This window comes from Scatophagus argus, chromosome 4 (assembly GCF_020382885.2).
Source record: "Scatophagus argus isolate fScaArg1 chromosome 4, fScaArg1.pri, whole genome shotgun sequence".
NCBI lineage: Eukaryota > Metazoa > Chordata > Actinopteri > Scatophagidae > Scatophagus > Scatophagus argus.
The window spans coordinates 8,583,461-8,602,617 of NC_058496.1; the positions used below are offsets into that span (position 1 = coordinate 8,583,461).

Here is a 19,157-nt window from a genome sequence, read left to right on the forward strand (position 1 = left end):
TGTTACAGTATCTTTAAAAGGCTTTACAAGCTAAGTGCATAAACACCTGTAAACTCGCATTTGATAAAAGGTCGGATGACAACACAGTCTTTCCCTTCTCTGCTCTGTTTCTTAATTCCTCAGTTTGAAACATTGTGATGCAGCAGTTCCTTTTAAAGCGCTGAGCTGCAGATGGTCCTGGCTCTCTGCCTGGGCCATAGTCTGGGCCATAGCACACATGGACAGACACACACACGCACACACATGCACACCATGTTTGGTACTTTGGACCTCAGTAGCTTCAGATTAACATGAAGGATCAAATGTCCAAAAGCAACCCATGAAGGAATTTTCTGATATAAAACCTAAATCAGCTGCTTAATACATGCAGATAAACACATTCATACACACTCCCTCCATCCCATTAAGTCTGTCAGAACCACAGTCAGGTCCTACGTAGGCTCACCCCCTCTCTCACCATGGGCTCAGATTTAGATGGGGTGCGACTCTAGGAGGAGTTTTTGGTTTTAACCAGGCCCTTCGTCACCAGACCCCTGTAGAACTCCTGCAGGTACGTATACACGCACTTCCAATCTGGCTCGCGCATCTTCACCATGTCGTCCACATCCAACAGCTGAGGACAGTCCACTAGTTTCCTGTGCCCGCACCCAACATGGGGAGGGACGAGGTGAGGAAGGAAAGACAGACCCAAACAGAGAGAAACAAAGTGGAGGACCAGGGTGGAAGTACAGACAAGACAAAGAGAGAAGGAACAGGACAGAGATAGTGGACAAAGAGAGGGAAAGAGAGGACAGAGGAGTGGAAAAAAAATAGATAAAGCAGTGAACAGCCAAATGAAAAAGATTGACGGTGAAAAAAGACAGAGAGAGAGAGAAGAGACACAAAAAGAAACAATGACATTACATTCTCTGTGTTCACATCTATATCCATGAGTTGACATGCTTCATGAACATCATGATACGCTCAGTATGTGGCAAACACACACACATAAAACAAACAAAATGTCAAATGAACCTCGGGCTCATTTAGCTTTTTTGTTTGTTGTTGTTTTTTTCAGTGCACTTAGACAAAAGACTTTTGACCATTTCAATACGATTACATTCATCAAAAATACAAGACACAACGAAAAAAACAACAAGGATTCTGCACAAAAAAAGGACTGAACTCTATGGTGACTCTAAAAACACACTGGTGCGCAGGATGGTGGGTGTGTGTGTGTGTGTGTGTTGGGGTTCCTAGATAACAGGAAACTGCTGGGAGGCTCAGAAGTGCTGGAGGGAAGTGAGTGATAGTGCAACATTAAAGGTGGAAAGGCTGTGGCTGTGGCTGAGGGACACTCTGGTGTTAAGAGCGTATGACTTCAACATCAGCACTGACATTATCCTACTGAGAGAAATGTGAACATACATACACACACAGGTGGGTTGGGGGGCATCACAAGTGTGAACGGTATGATGCAAGAGGGATGACAGAGTGAGAAAAAAAGAGAGAGAAGAGAGACTAAGAGTAAAAAGGAGGGAACATATTGGAGGCATAGCCGAGAGCTTGTTGGTTTTTATAACCTGGCGGTTGTTTGGGCAGGTTTGCTCATGGGTCTCAGCCGTTACTCATAGTAGAGGGCAGATGGAGAGTTTAGAGGTGGAGTAATTAGAGTAGTGTCAGTAATGGGGCTCGTTCAGCCTTCAGGTGGAGCAATACACCTGGGAGAGACAGGGAAAGTTAACACTGGCGCATCAGTCGAGCAGCATCCACACGCTTTTGGTCCATCTCTGTACTTCAGGCTCAAGTGGATGTTGTGAAAGAGCAATATTGAATGAAGGTAGGGAGTCGATTTTACAGAGGAATGAGAGGAGGGTGTGAGAAACCTGTATAATGAGAGGGGAATGTTTTGGACAAACTGGCTTGAACTGTTTTCATTGTGTTTTCACTCCATATTTAAGCTTAAGAGGAAAGCTAAACTTCTTCTGATGGTTTCTCTTCATGTTCGTCATGTCTCTGCCAAGCTTAACAAAGACGAAGGGCGTCTGCAGTTGATGCGGTTTCTCCAGCAAAGTCGGTTGATGCTCTCCCTTGAAGTCAAAACTTAACAACAATAACGGTACCGATGTGGTTAGTGGACACGTTACTTGGACAAACATGTTCTGTGCGTACTCACTCTGCACTGCTGAAGGCCACCTCAAAGTTTTGCCTGCGGTTGCTGGGGCTCAGGGTGCTGTAGTCAAAGGCTTCAGGGAAAAAATTGTGCACCAGGGCACAAAATGCCATGCCATCACTCCAGCTGGATGAAAAATTCTGAATGTCCACGTGCTATGGGAGAAGACAAGCAGGAGAAAAATGGAGGCAGAGGCATAAGTGATGGAAAAATGTCCAAAGTAGGAGAACATTATCAGCTACGGCTTCACTGGATGATATTAAAGATGAGCATTAAGCTGGTGGCCCCTTGGCTCACCTCATATGAGCGGGTCTTGGCACGGCACCAGTCGAGCAGCATCTGCTTGATGGAGTTTGCGTTGGGTACACCAAAGCTGGTAGAACGCTGGATCTTGTTTACCTTGGCTACAGCCTGATTTCCAGGGCTAAAAAGAAAGGTGGGTTTGTGTTTATGTTTACATGCTTTGACTTGCTCCTGTTTCTTTCTTTGGTAGTAATACCTATCTGTTTATCCTTACCCGCCTCCCTCCTTCTCCAGCTTCTCTATCATGGCTTTGCGGGCCTGCATGGCAGAGGTCTTGGGCAAAGTCTGAGCTCTCATCAGCTCCTTGCGTCTCTCTGCCTGCCTTCGCTCCACAGCGGCCAAACCGCCGCTGCGAGACGATGTGTCATCCTCACGATCAAACACACTGAGGCAAAGGAAGGTCATTTGAGAAAGCGCAGGGATTTTAAATTGAAAGTAATCACAGAGCGGATGTTTCTTTACCTACCTGCCCACTTTTTTGCTCGTGTTAGAAGAGGAGGAGGACGTGGAAGAAGTGAAGCTGTATGATTTTGACTGGACTGTCCCTCCTGAGGTAATAAACATTACACAGACATGTGAATGACGTTAGGGATTAGATTGTAATGGTGATACAGTATTGTGAGAGAGCCAGCGAGCAAAATAAAGTAATGACTCACTGTCTGTTTTCTGCATATAACTGGACTCGACGACAGTGCTGCGTGATGATCTGCTCCCATCATCTAAACACAAATACACACTATCAAATATTTGATACATTACATCACTATCAGTGTCCCTATAATTTGTTTTTCATCCGCTTTTACTGTTTACTGTTCATTATGCTTTGCTACACTGTTTTTCCCTTTTTGTTCCCATGATAGCTTTGCTTTGTTGACTTGATTGGTTAAATAGAGGTTGAACAAAGGTTTGAAGAAGGTTCAGAAAAGCACAGGAACTACCAGACTGGGCGAAACGGTCTGTCTTGGTGACTTGGCTGAGGCTGGAGCCATCTGCTGACTTCTCCACCTTCCTCATCACCACCTCCTCTGCTCCAGCTGCCCCAGCGCGGCCCTTCTGCGCTCGCTCTTCTCTCTGCTGCCGGAGCTCCTGCAGACGGGTCTCGCGCTCCTTTTCTCTCTGGTCTGTGAAGGAGGAGAGGAGAAGAGGAGAGGAGAGGTGGTGGAGAAGGTGGAGAGATGATGTCAGTGGAAAAAGAGGAGGAGGAGGACAAAAGGTCCTAAATAAACTGCCAGCACCTCATCTGACTGCCACAAAGATGGATTAAAACAGGACTTCCAAATTTGAGGCGATACATTTCAGCATTCTTTCCACAGTACCGTAAAATTCCTCTGAACACACAAACACCCGCAGGTGGGAGGACCACAGCTGAGCCAAAGCTGTCAAATAATACGTACTGCGCAAACAAAGAGAGCAAACACGTTCTGATCGTCCCCTGTGGAAGGCCGTGCTAAGTTCAACAATAGAATACCAGAACACTTATACTTCTTACCTGCACTGCCACCTCCAGCTTTTGTCTGTGTTTGTCCGCAGCCTTAACCTTGGATATTTATTTTAAACTCATCATTTAGTTCTGTCTGATATTATGTGCTATATCTGAAGAGGCTAGGACACTATGTGCAGTGTTGGACCCCTCTGTATGTGTAACCCCAGAGAATTACAGATTTTAATGCAACCAGATGGCTGATGAAACTGTGACGTGAAGTGCTCACTGCAAGAAATTACACTAATTGTGGCAGATGTTTCATTAACAATATTTCAGCACACTGAGGTGAGTGTGAAAAACTTGACATAAAAATAACAGGATTCATGCATGTTAAAACTGTCAACATATCCTTCATCGTCCACCAGAGTGATATGAGAGATAAATTGTTTAAAAGATGGGGTGGTTTGACAATGACAGGATGGTGCACACAAAAAGACAAATGCAAATATCAACTGTTAATGCACACTGCACACCAACCCTGCCCTACCTATTTCCTCTTGAGTACATCCCAGCATGGCCTCTGAGGGTAAAACGGATAGAAATAACGTAGAAATTGCAAGTTTGTTTTAAACTTGTAAAGCAAAGACAGAAGTACTGATAATACTTGTAAAATGTACAATAGAAGTTATCAAGTTTAATTATAATGAGGCAGTGTGTCTACCTTTGAAGATCTGAAACAAAGCAGCAGTCATAAAAAACCTGAAGGAGCAAAAACCTTCATGTGTTCGGAGTAACAAAAAGAAGATTGTTTTCCTTTATGCCGTTACCTCTCTTCCTCTTGCGAAGGTCTCTCATGGCAGCACGGATCAGCTTCCTCTCTTCAAAGTCTTTTGACTCATCGAGCTGTGGACAAAATAAAAAAAACGCAAATGGAAACAATGAGAGGCCATGCTACACGAAACTAAAGCGGCACCGCTTTGCTGCAAATACACAAACTGTCCACACGACTATAGCTGCTCTGTTCATTACAAAGTGGTGCTTTTAAAATCGAAATCATGCAGAATTATAACTTGGGTGTGAAGTACCATTTTGTCAAGGAGCTCTTCATCCTCTATAGCAGCCAGCTGTTCAACAGTCAGTTTTCCAGTGCGCTCCTCGGGTTTGGCCTGAGTGCTGGAGCCGTTGGGAATGGCTGGGATGTGACACGGCACCTGGACTGGTGATGCAACTGAAAACACCGGCTCAGAGGCAACAACAGGCTCTGTTTCCATCTGCGTGAGACGCATAACACAAGTAGACACAGTCTGAGCAACAGCATAAACACATGGAAAAAGGACAATCACGTCAATTAACGCCAGACTGCAGAAAAAAGGAAAAGGAAATTGTGACCTTTGTAGGACAAAGCACAATGCCATCAGAGAGCTTCTGCAAGCAGAATCCACTAACCTGGGGCTCTTGTTCTGAATTTTAAACTTATGAAAACAGGAGGAGCGTGTAAAAAGCTTGCCGACCTTAGGGATGTAATAAACACAAGAGGATTTTGGTTTAACATACTGCAGCCATAATAGGGCTGAGTGTGTGCGGTGGGTACCTTTTAATAATCTCTTTTTGTACCAAGACTGCCCACTCACCGTATCTCATTTCTTCCATTCCCTCTGCCTCCCAGCCATGCTGGAGAGGGTGACAGTAAGCACATGAGAACAAGAGCAACTCTGCCAAGAAACTGTTAACATAGCCCATGGAGGCAGTGTGGCTGACACCAGAGAGAGTCTAAATGATACTGAGCTGCTCTGAACCAAAACTTTATGTGACAGAAAGGGCCGACTGCTATGGCTGGAAGATGGCAACAGTGCATTAGCAGATTTAAACCCTGAGGAAAACATCCAAAACAATGTTTTCTGCTAAGAACACCACAGAGGGAGTGGTGAACACGGGAGCAAAAGTAAACAAAAGAACATGCTGAAGAGGAAGCACCTCACTACTAAAACAAAGGTAACATTATATGTCATTTGGGTAAACCTGACTAACTAGGATCATATTCTGAGTGATTGTAAAGTCGTTAAGACACCTCTTAAATTATCATACGGTGCTGAATGCCGTGGCAGACTAAAGGTTCTAGCAGTGGTTTCCATGCTTTTGTTTTAACTGCGTCCTGGTCCTGATATAGCTCAGACAGTTGGCCCCATCCCTATCCACAGCTGCTCAGTCCTCCTCCCAATGGGCCCCAACCGGGACAGGGCTCACCAGAGAGGGACACTGTCCAGCACAACCACAGCGCTGTGTGATCACGGGTGGCCCCTGGTTCTAAAACTTTTCTGGACATGGGACAGACTGGACTGAGAGGCACTTGACCGACGAGGAATGTTTTGGGACATAACAAAGCCAAACAAGGGCTCTGAATCAGGACATGAGGGAATGTGTGTGTGGGGTGAGAAAATCCCAGATAACCTTAGTGCTCGGGTCATGTTTAATTCTGACTCAGTATCCTCATTAGCATCAGAGTCACTGTGGAAAAGAAATGTTCTTTTAGTTTAGTTTTTCTATAATGGAAGAAGAAGCCACCGTCCCAATGAAAACATTTAGACTCACTGCTTAGATCTGCAACACAGTCAACACCAACAGAAGTATGAATAGCTAATATGGCACCAAAGCATCGGGAAAAAGGCCAGATTGAGTCACCTCTCATTATCACAATCAACTGTCCACGAGGGGTGGGGTAGTAACATTTACGAGAAGTCTGTCACCTTTATTGCAGCAGCTGACTGGCAGACCCAGCTGTCTTCACAGGATTAGACAGGAATATGAACTCTCGACAGTTGAATAACTGAAGATAATACCGCAAATATTCATTACCAGCTAAAATGTCACCAGGGCACACACAAATACACATACACTCAGGGTTTGTTAAGGGATCTCCACAGTGCATGGAGCAAACAAGCCTAACGATGAGGGTCAAGTGTGCATGGATCTCTATAAAGGGAATGTAAGATCTTAAATGCCATTCTTGTTCTGAAGTTGAACGAGGCAAACATGTTTGGAAAATCGCTGAAGCTAAGCTCATGTTCCTGGCAAAGTGAATGTTAGGGATGTCTCTATAAACCTTTAAGCCAGGGCCACTGTTACTGTTAAATTATGAGAAGTCAAGAAGTGTGTCCACTCAACAGAATACTTGCATGCAGACACACACACACACACACACACACACACAGGATTGCAAGCCAAGACACGATCAAAAACACATGGTGTTATAGGACTGGAATACCTCCATGACAGACTGCAGTGAAGTCTGTCATAAATGCAATCTGTCAAAACTGACTGACACCTGAGGTGGTTGAGCTTTTTAAAATGAAACCAAGAAGCTGAATTATCTGAATTAAAATGGGTGATGATCAGAAGCATTACTAGAGAGCAGTACCATGCTGTTGTTGCAAGAAACGTTTGCCATCACAGAGGGAGCAGAGAGGGAGCGGCGGGTTGCAAAGGTGGGTGGGTGAGGCACAGGTGAAGGCTCTGAGCTCTGAGGTGTGATTATCTCAGCAGATGAAGAGTCAGACTCCTGGGGGCACGATGCAGGTTCCTGGGGCACGCTTGATGGAGGGTACTGATTAGGACTTGATTGAGTGCCCTGTGGTGGACTGGATGACGAATCTTGACAAGAGCAGGATGAAGCAACTTGTTGTGCTTCAAGGGCACTGTCCTGGGATGTACAGGTTGCAAGATCACAGGATAAAGCTGGAAAACTACTGCACAAAGTTGAAGAATCACTGGATGCAGTTTTGGTTTCACATGGAACTGAAGGTGAGCTTTCCTTGCTGGGCAGTACATGCAGTAAGGGATCAGGTAGCCCCAGTACCTGGCATAAGGCTTCCACTTGCCTCACCAGTCTTTCTTGCTGAATCCTCAGACTCAGGTTCTCCTCCTGCAGCCTGGCAAAGGCTTCAGCCAGAGGAGCCACCTGAGCTGCTGCCTCCTCCAGTCGGGAATCTACTTGCTTCCCAAAAGCCTGCAGGTCACTGTGGATCTCCCCCACTGCACACCTTAATGTTAGTTCAAATTTCCTCTTGGAAAACTGCTCTTCTTCATCCTCTATCTCCTCCTGGGCAAGCAGATCACCAATCATCTCCTCCACGCCAGACTCGGCACAGGCACTCTCCGGGCTGCCCAGAGCCTCTGGAGCCTCTGAGGCTGGGAGGAAGTCCAGGTTCACTCCTGGCATGGCCAGACCTGTTGCACTCTGTCACACTGGCCAAAGTCTTTTTAGTTTAAATCCACTTAAGTGTCCTAAAAACTTAAGTTAGGGCTTAGGTTCAAAGTGATAAAACAGTCGTGACCGTCTGTCTGCAGGACCTTCCAAAACAATGTGTGTTCTTTATACTCTAGAACAAATCTCCCCTCTTCACGGCCAACACCCTGACAGCCAATCAGCATGCAAGGAATCCCGTTTCCCAGGCAGCAGTAGTCCCACCCCCTTATTTCCAGGTGTCATGGACATGTCTATTTATCTCCTGCCCCACCATTATTCCACTGAACAGTCAGTCCGTCCTGGGGCACTGGTGGAGGCCAGAGGGGGAATGTTGGTGGCAACAATTTAGAGAACTCATCCCTCCCACTTTCAACTTTCCTTTTATTTAGAGCCCTTGTCCTTCACACCTCGACTGGCAGGCACTGCGGGTTTAGCTGTGGCTCTAGGCCTGGGCTGAGTAGAGTTATATGTTAGCGTTTCACTCCTCTTCAAATTGCTTTCTGACAGAATGGAGCAGACTAATCAGGTCAATTGTGTTGCATGACTGTGATTCAAGGCAGAGGAAAGATCGGTCCAAGTCCATGGAGGACAAAGTTGGGTGACAGTGAGGATGAGCCGGGGCCCAGTACTTCATGTGGATGCTTCAAGTACTTCTGTGTTAAATTAAAAGCTCTCCTAGAGTGCTGACAATAGTTTTTGTGGTGCGTTTCTCATAGTGCAAGATGCTCAAGTACATCTTTTAAATACCTAATTATGATTTATTCGCATACTGCAGCTCATGCACAAAAATGACACTGCACATACTGTATTTCTGAATGCAGTCTGATGAGAAGCATGTGGCTATACATGACAAAATGTGATCAACCTCTGATTTATGATGACATGCCAATACATCACAAACACTAAACTGATCTTAAAGTTTACAATATTTTTATTTATCTAATCACAGTGCACGAAACATTTAAGATCAAAATAATCAGGACTGTCATTCAGTGGAGAACAGCGTGGCAAAGGGCAGCAGTGGTCCTTCCTGGGATTTACAGGTAAGCAACAGTTCACAGGAAGAATCTGGCCTCGAGGGAGAGCGGAGAGAAATGTGACTGGGAAAGCAGGGAAAGTGGGTCAAACCCCAAGAAGGACATGGCTCTAGTGATGTAGAAGGACAACAAATACAAAAGACTAGGAAATACACGTACGCTACCATTTTCTATAGAGTAGCCTATATAGGTTTGTATTTCTGATTAATATGAAAGAAAGGGATATAGTAGTATGAATTGGATGCTGCTGCTGTTTACAAATGAGTTTCTAAAAATAATGTAGTGCAGCTTCTGCCAGAGATCAAAAATACAGCAAAGACGGAACCAACACAGCAAAAAAAAAAAATCTGTTGAGGAAATCTAACTCTAAGCTTGCAATAAAATGCCAGGAATAAAACACGGTGGTTTCGAAACCACGGAAAGTTCATCCGGACATTAGATTTTCTGAGATTCTCCCAGTTTGCACTCTGCAGACCACACTTACATCTGTGACACACGTGAACTCCTTGGGTAACCAGCATGTCATGGATCAGCAGTATGTCAACAATGGGGTCCTTATCCCTCTGTGTGACAGTGAGACTATTTGTTACCGACTGTGGGCTTGTGTGTCCGTGTTCACGCAGCAGCACTTTACCAGTGTAAACCAGAGCTCGCCAACAGTAATCTCTGTGACCACAGGAAAGAGACTGACTGTCCTGTCATCGCCTTGACTACAAAGCTAAGGCATTATTTATATTTGTATTCAAGGCCAAGCGCAGCGGATGACATTGACGGACAGCTGAGACGAGCTGGAGCAGGTGTGATCACTTGGAGCAGGGGACATCAATAATCACCTGGCAGTGTCACCTGCCTGAAATGAACTCTCATCGTCGCACTGAAATACTACAAGCACAGTGACTTTGCCATTAACTTAATCTTACTTTCATAACAAATAACGAGGAGAAGTTATTTTTCTTTTACTCACAGTTGTTTTTCAAACCCTCAAATGGATAGCAATTTAAAACCAATCCACTTCGAGAACTGATGCTATCAGCATCAACATGTTTTATTGGAATTTAAAAAAAAAAAGGAAATAGTGGAGGTTGTGAGTGCCGAAGTTAGACCACCGAGGAGAAGCCCAGACCACCCAAACAGATCAGAGTCCCAGACAGGAACCACTGTAGTCAATAAACAACAATCAACAACAGCAAACAGGAAGAGCTTATTAAAACTCGTGTTACACCACATTTTGCCTTGACATCCACACACTGTTCTTGCCATACTGAACATACACACTAACGTGAAAAAGACACCTTTGTAACTGCCATGTCGCCTCCTCTCACACAGCCTTGATCTGTGACTAAACCAGGGAAAGTCAGTGAAAAGGTGGTCTCTGGATCAGTATGACTGTAAGCAAGTTGCCTCCCCTGGTTGATGCTGACCAGCGGTATCAGTGAAGGCATTCCTGTTGAGCCTATACAGTGATGAGCCTGGCGGTACTAGCATGCAGTCATGCTTGGCGCGTTGCAATCTGCAGCCAGGCCTGTGGCTTAACCCTCATCAACCTCAAACAGTTATGAATAACAGAGTTAGCAGGATAGTCACACTTTAAGGCTAAACTAGTGATTGGTGAGTGCCAGAAGAAGCAGGTGATAATTTGAAATCAAAAAAGTAAGTTTGTGTTTTTTCACGCAGATTCTTCAAATATATTTATTTATCATAATTGAATATGTCTGATATTGAGTAACATCATACACATGGGAGTACTCACTACACAAATACATTACCTGCATGCCGTTATGGTAAAGTTATCACTCAGACAAGCGTAAGGCTGATCTCCTGCAAAATCTCTGTGGTCTCCTGCAAATCCCCTTTCTACAAGAAAGACTCTGCTGTGGTATCTCAGCTTGTACCAGCCCCTGTGTTTGTGTGTCTCAGCGAGGGCCTAACTGATGGAGACAGTCTCACTCCAGCACCTTAAATCCACCCTGCAGCCTTGTGGAGCCTCCTCCCACCTTTAGTTAACCAGCTCCCAGATCCCATAACCAGATTACGAGCTGTGGTCAACACAAGGGGTGGAATACCCAGAGTAAAGACAACAAAACTTCTATTCCCTATACCCTTTCATTCCCCCACTCTCCATTCATGAGGACACTTTCTTTCATGGAGGAGCAAAGAGGATAAGGAATGGAGCAAATGGGAGTTTAACAGTTCTTCCTGACCCCCAGAGGTCACTGTGAAATGGGAGGGGATTATGTATATACTCCCTGCTCACTCTAACCCCAGCTGCTTCTCCAGCATCAGTAAAAGACTTTCAGCCTGTTCGAGTGCGTAAAGCAAGCGGCCAAAGCTGCATCTTTAACTTCTGGCCCCCTAAGAAAAGACGTGATGAGCTTGTGTCAACGTGTGTTTTAATGGAGCAGTAATTAGTGTGCATGAAGACGGACAGGTGTGAGTCAGGAAACATTTTGCAGATAAATCTCAGTGGGCATGGACGCCGAGAGAAAAGAAGGAATGCCCGGAACACCTCCCTCTCCCTCTCTCTCCTTCACATACCCTACAAGGACAGATGTGACTGGCTACCCACTCTGTGTTTGATAAACATTGTTCCTCCCTCCTCTCCCTCCATTTCTCACACTCTGTCTTTCACTGTCCCAGCTCACTTGCTTTTCAGGCCTTTATAGGTGATTGCCGTGATAGGGACATAGCAAAAACACTGAGGAATTCAATCGAGTCAGTTGGGACTGAAATAGCAGGTGAAAACAAAACGTTCATCTTCAATTGGAAGGAACTGTAAATGTGATTTAATGCATATTTGAGAGGATCTGTCAAGATGCTGTGGAGCTTCAGTAAAATAAACTGCAAAGGCAAACTGTAAACTGCAAAGACAAACTGTAAACTGCAAAGACAAACTGTAAACTGCAAAGGTAAACTGTACCTTGATGGAGGATCCAGAGGACAGGCTGGATGAGGTGATTTTGAATGGTGTTGCTCTGAGGCCAAGGGTCAACTCTGAAACAGACATAGCAAATGCACAAATTTACATGGATTTTCAGTATAAAACACCTTGGGCTATGGGTGGAATAAGAGCAATCTCCTAAGGTCCTAATGGTCATATGTATGTGTTGAGAGATGAGCATGGTCTTACACTAATGTGGCGGTGAGTCATTAGTCAGTTACATAAGCTGCCATAGTGTCATAAACAACATGGACTCATGTATAAAAAGAGACAAGTGAGAAAACGACGCCACCTTTAACATAAACAGCCCACTTCATTCGCCTGCAAAAGAACGTACACGCGTATCCTCGTGACCTCTTGTGAAACCCCCACACTCCTTCACTATCCATACACATACACGTGCGCACGCACGCACGCACACGCACACACACACACACACACATACAAGCTGTATCATAAAATAAAAGACTGATGCACTCCAGTGTAGCACATTAAAGATTCTTGTTAGGTGTCTTGGAGAGAAATCAAAGACACAATCTCAGTCTGTCTTCAGTCATTGTGGGACAGGCAGGTTCCCAAAAAAGGAGCCCAAAGGCATTAAATCAAAGGTAGCTGAAAAGAAACTGTGTGACCCTCATGAACAGGCTCAGTGTGACTGGGGTAGGGGGGTTGATTGTAAGAGGTGAGGAGGATTTAATTGTACAGGTCCAGCTTGAGCCTTAAATAAACTGTTTGGGTTGGAGTTCCAGGTTGCTGGGAAGAGCTGAAACTTAAGACATCTTTTTTGGACAGACCATAACAGCAGCTGTAGCAGTTTTGCTACAATCAGACCGAGATTCATGCTATTGATGTTTTAGTTTCACGCAGTGACAACAAATCCCTGTCTGTAACGGTTGCACTATGAGTATGTATTGTATTGTATTTTTATTTTTTTTAATAGCTTCAATACTTCTAAGACGCTGATCGTGAACTGCATCAATCCTGCTCCATGTTCATCCTGAGGATCTCTGTTGTAGGCCCTTCCCTCATTTCCTGTCATCTCTCTTCTCATCCTCCACTCTGCCTTGTTGTTTCACATGTTCACTGAGAGTCGTTATATTATTAGCTATGGTTTTCTAACTTTTGACACTTGTCATGTCCTACTACTGAACACAGTGTATCTTAAAGTGTTGCATGGAGCAACAAAGAATGTATTCAGCCACGTAAATATGGCCACTTTTCATGAGAGACAGGAAAAATGAAGACAAAAGAAGGCGATAACATGCGACAAAGGTCTCCAGCCACATTCAAACCGAGGATGTCAGTATCTAAAACTGCTGAGCCGCCACTGATTAACTTATGACTTGGTGCATTTTAGATAACAATGGGACAGACGCGTAACAAACAAAACACTGTACTGTGTAGGCTCGCAGGCTTACTGAATTTCACTGCAACAGTATTAGTATTCAGTCCGGCCTGAGACAGCCAGTTGTTCTTTCCTTTGTCCCAGTGTACTCTCTGCTACTACTGACCTCACCCCCTCCACACTCCATAACAAACACCCTTCAGTACAGCCATGCTGCTTCATATTCAGCCCTAACATCCATCCCCACTCATCCATGTGCTCCTCTTGTTTAGCCTCACTAAAACTATTGTCATCATCCCACTTGTGACCGATTCCTCTGTGCTGGTCACCTCCCACAGCGACTGGGATTCCTTTGTGGTCTAAGGCTTGATATTAACGAAGAAAGACATACACTTGCTAAATTAAGACTCAAACTGTCTTAAACACGGATTCATCTAAAAGCATGAGGCATTAGGTGGTTCAACAAACAAGCAAAGCAGGTGTTTCTGAAAGAATACTTGTGTGTTTTGTAAAGTTATTTGTGTGCTGTCGCTCTAAGGCTCCTACCTGCTCTCTGTCCCAGAGCATTAGAGGTGATGCGTGGGGCCATGTTGGTGATGGGTACGATGTTGCTCCTAGAAGAGGACGTCGAAGAGGTGGTGGCGCGTCCATCCTTGATCTCAATGGTGAGGAAAGTCTTCATGTCCGGGTCTGCCTCTCCCTCGGTGACCTGCTGTCCAGCTGCTCTCCCTGGGGTCCTGTCTTCCTCTGAGTTACTGGAGGCATGCACATCTTTTTCAGCTGGATGCCTGGTCCCACCCACAGAATTCTGCCATTGGCTGGCTGAAGACAGAGGTTTGTTAGCCACACCTCTTGGCTGAGGTGTGACGTGACCCTGAGATGTGGCTGAGGTGTGAGACAGGTCCGCATGTAGACTCGCTGGTCGGTCTCCAGATGTGCTGAGGGATGCTGCTGTGTGTGTAAACAGCTCAGTAGCTCTGGAGGGATTTGTCTGACTGCCGCTGCCGGCGGTGGTCCCATTCCTCACAGGAACTTTCTTCAAAGCTGGGACATTTGGGCTTTGACTGGGCTCTGTGAACTTGCGCATTCGATCACGTACAGAGTTGGTGCGGTTAAATTTCTCCAATACAGCATCTTTCTTCTCAGGTGCTGTAAAGACATAAAGCAGGAGAGGAGCTGAGACCACAGAACTTATTACAGCAAAGCCAGGATCCCTTCCACTATTCAGGCAGAATTTAGCACACTTCTCTTGCTCTCATCATCTCCTCCTCCACATCAAAAGCCCTCTACAAATCTCATTCCTCTTTTCCTCCTCTCTCTAGGTTTTGTTCCAGCCCCTTTATTTTGTTTGACTTAATCTCTCCCGTTTCACCGTCTATTTTGTGGACTATTCAGGACACTTCCCCTCAAGGATATTTTTTCATTCTCTAATCCTTAATACTGCCAGATAATGTGTATAAAGCTCATGATTTGGCTCAGACCCTCCAGTGGAAAAAAATACGAGTGATTAGAGGAGAAGATATTCACTGAGGTCATCTAAACAAAGAAAAAAAAAAAAGTCATGTTGCTTGGGTGGAAAACCACAGTCTATAATACAGTGGACACAGCAAAGAGAACTGTCTGATGGAAAAAGAAAATAGTGTATATGATGATATGCCCTCTTCCTAGCCCTCTCTCCAGTGAGTGGCCCTATACGGTCACACTAATGCTTGTGATTGTTTCCATATATTGGAGTCCTACAGGTCATCAGCCATCTGGTGTGATATCATTACACACTTTTAAATTCCCCTGATGAAAACAACAAATGAAATGGGCAGTCCATAGAGTTTAGAGCTGAAACATATCACTTAATCTGCTGCTTGTGACTTAATTATTCAGTTAATAAAACTTTTTCTTTTCTGAAAATTGCCCATCAGACTTTTCCAGAGTCCAGAATTTTTAAGTTTGCATTTTCTGAGTCGAAACATATTCACAAATGTTGTTCACAAAGATGTGGTAAATCATCACAACTGAGAAGGTGGGAACAAAGAATGTTCAGATTTTTCCTGAATAATGTCTTAAAAGATGACCAATATTGAAGCTGACTGATTTCCTCTTCATTTCCATTCATTTTAGGACCAAGAGCTGGACTAATTTCTTACCAGAATCCTTTGCTTTGCCATGAGTGGAGGGCAGATCGCTGTTAATTGTTATCTAAAAAGGGGGAAAAAATAAAGAAACATAACAATCAGAAACACAACCATCAGTGGGGGATGTAGAGGAGGTTAGGGGTTAACATGCACTGTGCCTGGATTGACAACCACAGAGCTTCAGTACAGCTCCATTTTTAACAGGGCAGCAATGCACATTCATCAGTGTACGAGTCTCCTGTGGACGGCTGTGGTGACACTACACACATACACACAGACCCACACAATCCTAAATACAGAATCAAGCAGTGGTGTTTTCATTATGTAACATTAGTGTTTGGAGTGAAGCAGTGGGCCTCTGTTCTTTTTTTGGCAGTGGGGCCATGATGGGCCCCAGAGTGTTTACATTATTCTCAGAAGACTGAGCATGAGCGTATATTGCAGGGAACAATAAAAGAAGTCCGGGGCCAGCCTTGGGTAAACACATTTAGACAAGCGACGCGATGGCGTCATGGTGACCTGAGCCCCCAAGATGGGAAACGTTGCTTAAGAGTTAACAGTCAGTGCAGAAACAGCAGCTCTGTGTGTCTGTGTGTTCTCTGCACTGTGGGATGAGGAGAGACAGATCCTCTGGCCCGTAACGCTGTCTATCCCTCTCTGACAGCAGGTGAGGCTGACACGCCGCTGAGGTGAAGCAGAGACACTCAGGTGCACAGTTTGTTTGTGTAGCCAAGCAACAAAAGTTAAACAGCAGCTAACAGGAGTTCAGCATGATGTGTTTACGGATGCCTATGTAGGCTGGGTGTCACTGAGGAATGGAGCGATGGAGTTCCTTTTAAGAGATAGAAATGAAATGGAAACAAAGAAAGGGAGCGCTAGATGCACGTGACTGTGTCCATGTAGCTCAACACCCCACTCTGGTGGTGTGGTTATGATAATACTTTACATTGTGGTTGCTAAGACACAAATAGATGGCAATGAAAAGAAAAACCAACATAAAGTGTCTCAGAAAAACTCCAGAACAGCTTCAGCACCCCTGAGCACAGACTCTCACTAACTCTACTGATATTCTTTCATTTGATCACAAGCATTCATCTCACTGCATACTCTACCTTCTTTTCCTGGAAGTCGATTTTTCCCTTTGCATTGCCATTTAGCAGGCTATTTGCAGGATCTCTTCGAGATAAAACAGCCCCATCAGGCTGGTCCTGGTCAATGATGTGGTCCTGGTTGGACCGAGCCTGGAGGCTGGTTAGACCTTGGCTTCTGCCCTCAGTTTCTGAATCTGTGCCGGACGTTGAACCACTTGTGCCTACTTCCGCCTCCTCCCCTGGACCCCTCACCTCAGAGGACATATTCACACTCTGGTCAGATGTGCCTGAGTCACTCCGTTTCCTTGACAAAAGACCTCCACTGTCAGAGGCCCCAGAGTTGAAACGAGGTCTGATGCCAGAGTCTGAGACATCTGAGCCCAGTCTCTGTCTGATGTAGGACTGGGAGCTGATGCTTTTCTCTGATGCCCCAGAGTCTAGCCGACCACGCTGGGAGGGACTTTGGCTCCTGTCTGAGGCTCCAGAGTCCAGCCGGGCTCTGTAAGCTGAGCCGAGGTTCTTCTCTGATGCCACAGAAGCCATGTTGGACCTGGAAAGCACCGAGGTCGCACTCCGATCTGAAGCTGAAGAGTCTGACCTTTCACGGTGAGACAGGACCAGGTCAGGCTCTGTGGTCACAGCCTCTCTCTGTGGCTGGATCAGCAGAGGTCCAGAGCCATCGTCCTTCACCAGGTGATCGAGAACCAGCACCATGCCTGACTTAGAGCCTGTAACAGAAAACACAAACTAAAGATGAGCAAAGAATGGATCTCTGGACCTTGTGATTCATGCTACTTCTTCTCTTCTCATACCATTAGACTAAACTCAAGAAGGTGTTACTGTATGTGAGTAAAGACAGCAGAAGTCAGGGAAGTTTGAGACTGAAATTATGGAAATGAAATACTTCTGCGGCACTGGGGCCTCATGAAAGGCCCAGCCAGAAAATATCACTCAGGAGGATCACATAGGAGGCACGTGTAGACATGAGGGGACGTAGGCATTTCCTCCAGACTGGTCTCAGTTCCTGAGCAAGATTTGTGAGATTGTGTTGGTGGATGTGCGTAAAAGAGAAGGAGTGGTCCCAGTTGAAAAGAGGGAGCATGTGGCACAACCGTAGGTGGTATGCAAGTACAAAAACTGAAGGAGGAAGTGGGGGTGAAACTGAGACAAGTGCTTCCCCTCCCCTCTGTCCAAGCTCCTTCGCTGCTCCTTCTCTCCTCAGGAAACCACACTCCAAAACAACACAGCCATGTCCACATCCTCCCTCTGTGATACTCTCTACCTCCAACACGCCATGGTACTTGTAGTGATGCAATATTTGAGGTTGTGTATGTACCGCAGGTAAGGAAAGCAGAGAAAACCAAGAATGTATCAGATTCCCACATCCCATGTACACACGAGGCATGAAAACACTTCAGTGCGACCTGTGTTTGCACGAACTCTGAAACCAAATGGGGTTCACCGAGTACACATGGCTGCCATTCACAAACCAAATCAAATCGGGACTCCAGTCGGACCAGCAGCCACAGCAAATTTCCTTCAACTCTTAATTAAAAACGATCAGTTGGGACATTCACAGCTTCATTTAAAGCAGCTGATCATATTTTATTGCGTAACACCTCCCAAAAAAAGACACTTGCTAAATTGTACACAATCAGTTTATTAACGGCAGCAACACGTTGATTAAACAGACCAAATGATTATGTAATGCAGTCTGAATAGAAAACTTGATTATGATGCACAATAAATGGCTGCCATTCTCACATGTGACACAATGAACTTTCCTCTACACAGCAGCATCTATATTCAATGATGCATTCAATGAAAACTCAATTGCTGGTCAACTGTAAGCAAAGTGAGAGCCAAAACACACTGCTTCTTCTACAGACTCTCACGTTATTGTTCATGTTTTTGCCCTTGGGAAGCTGTCATGTCCATTGTGTAGCAATTTCTGGGAAAATCCCCACTGCTACTGGATAATGAGAGGCTTGTTTTTTACTCTAAAATAGCTACACAAGCAGCTTGCACTCGTGCACTCTGCTGCGAGTCAATATATAGAGCAAAAACAAAGGCCAACCAAAGGTTTTCTTTATACTTCTTTCACACTGAAGCAGTGACCCGAGGAAAGCTCACATTTGTCGTGGCTGTGAATGGCTCAAAACAGATTTTTTTGATTCCTCCACGAAACAGTTAGAAGACCTAGCTTTGGACGCGACCTGAAGCTCAAGCCTCATTCAAGATGTTGCATTAGCCTTCATAATATTACCACAAGAAGAAAAGAAATATATAGTAAACTGTAAAAAACAAACATCAAATGAGAGCCAAGTTGAGAAAATTATCCTTAAAGTAACACAAAGTCTTATATTCCAGTGGTATTTTGGCTTGTGACCCTTTTTTGGATAGGAAAGGTTGACTCTCTAACTTTTGTTACAGGTTGTGAATGTCTCTGAGGTGTCAACAACGCAAACTCACACAATTATACAATTACATACATTT

The 19,157-nt window shown here is 44.9% G+C and overlaps 1 protein-coding gene across 7 annotated transcripts in view; it reads right to left on the minus strand.

The window, feature by feature from the left end:
• smtnb (smoothelin b) overlaps positions 1–19,157 on the minus strand; it is a 45,296-nt gene that overhangs the window by 2,297 nt on the left and 23,842 nt on the right. For 4 of the 7 annotated variants that reach the window (XM_046387468.1, XM_046387472.1, XM_046387473.1 and 1 more), the window contains 13 exons: positions 16,683–17,389; positions 15,583–15,634; positions 13,988–14,590; positions 12,076–12,149; positions 4,964–5,149; positions 4,706–4,781; positions 4,426–4,458; positions 3,394–3,576; positions 3,112–3,174; positions 2,922–3,003; positions 2,670–2,840; positions 2,450–2,576; positions 2,156–2,307 (listed from right to left, as the gene is read on the minus strand). In XM_046387468.1, the coding sequence (XP_046243424.1) occupies positions 2,156–2,307; positions 2,450–2,576; positions 2,670–2,840; positions 2,922–3,003; positions 3,112–3,174; positions 3,394–3,576; positions 4,426–4,458; positions 4,706–4,781; positions 4,964–5,149; positions 12,076–12,149; positions 13,988–14,590; positions 15,583–15,634; positions 16,683–17,389 (2,509 nt within the window). Of the gene's footprint in view, positions 1–457; positions 636–2,155; positions 2,308–2,449; positions 2,577–2,669; positions 2,841–2,921; positions 3,004–3,111; positions 3,175–3,393; positions 3,577–4,425; positions 4,459–4,705; positions 4,782–4,963; positions 5,150–12,075; positions 12,150–13,987; positions 14,591–15,582; positions 15,635–16,682; positions 17,390–19,157 lie in introns of all 7 variants that reach the window. The other 3 variants (XM_046387469.1, XM_046387471.1, XM_046387470.1) reach the window with 3 other exon arrangements.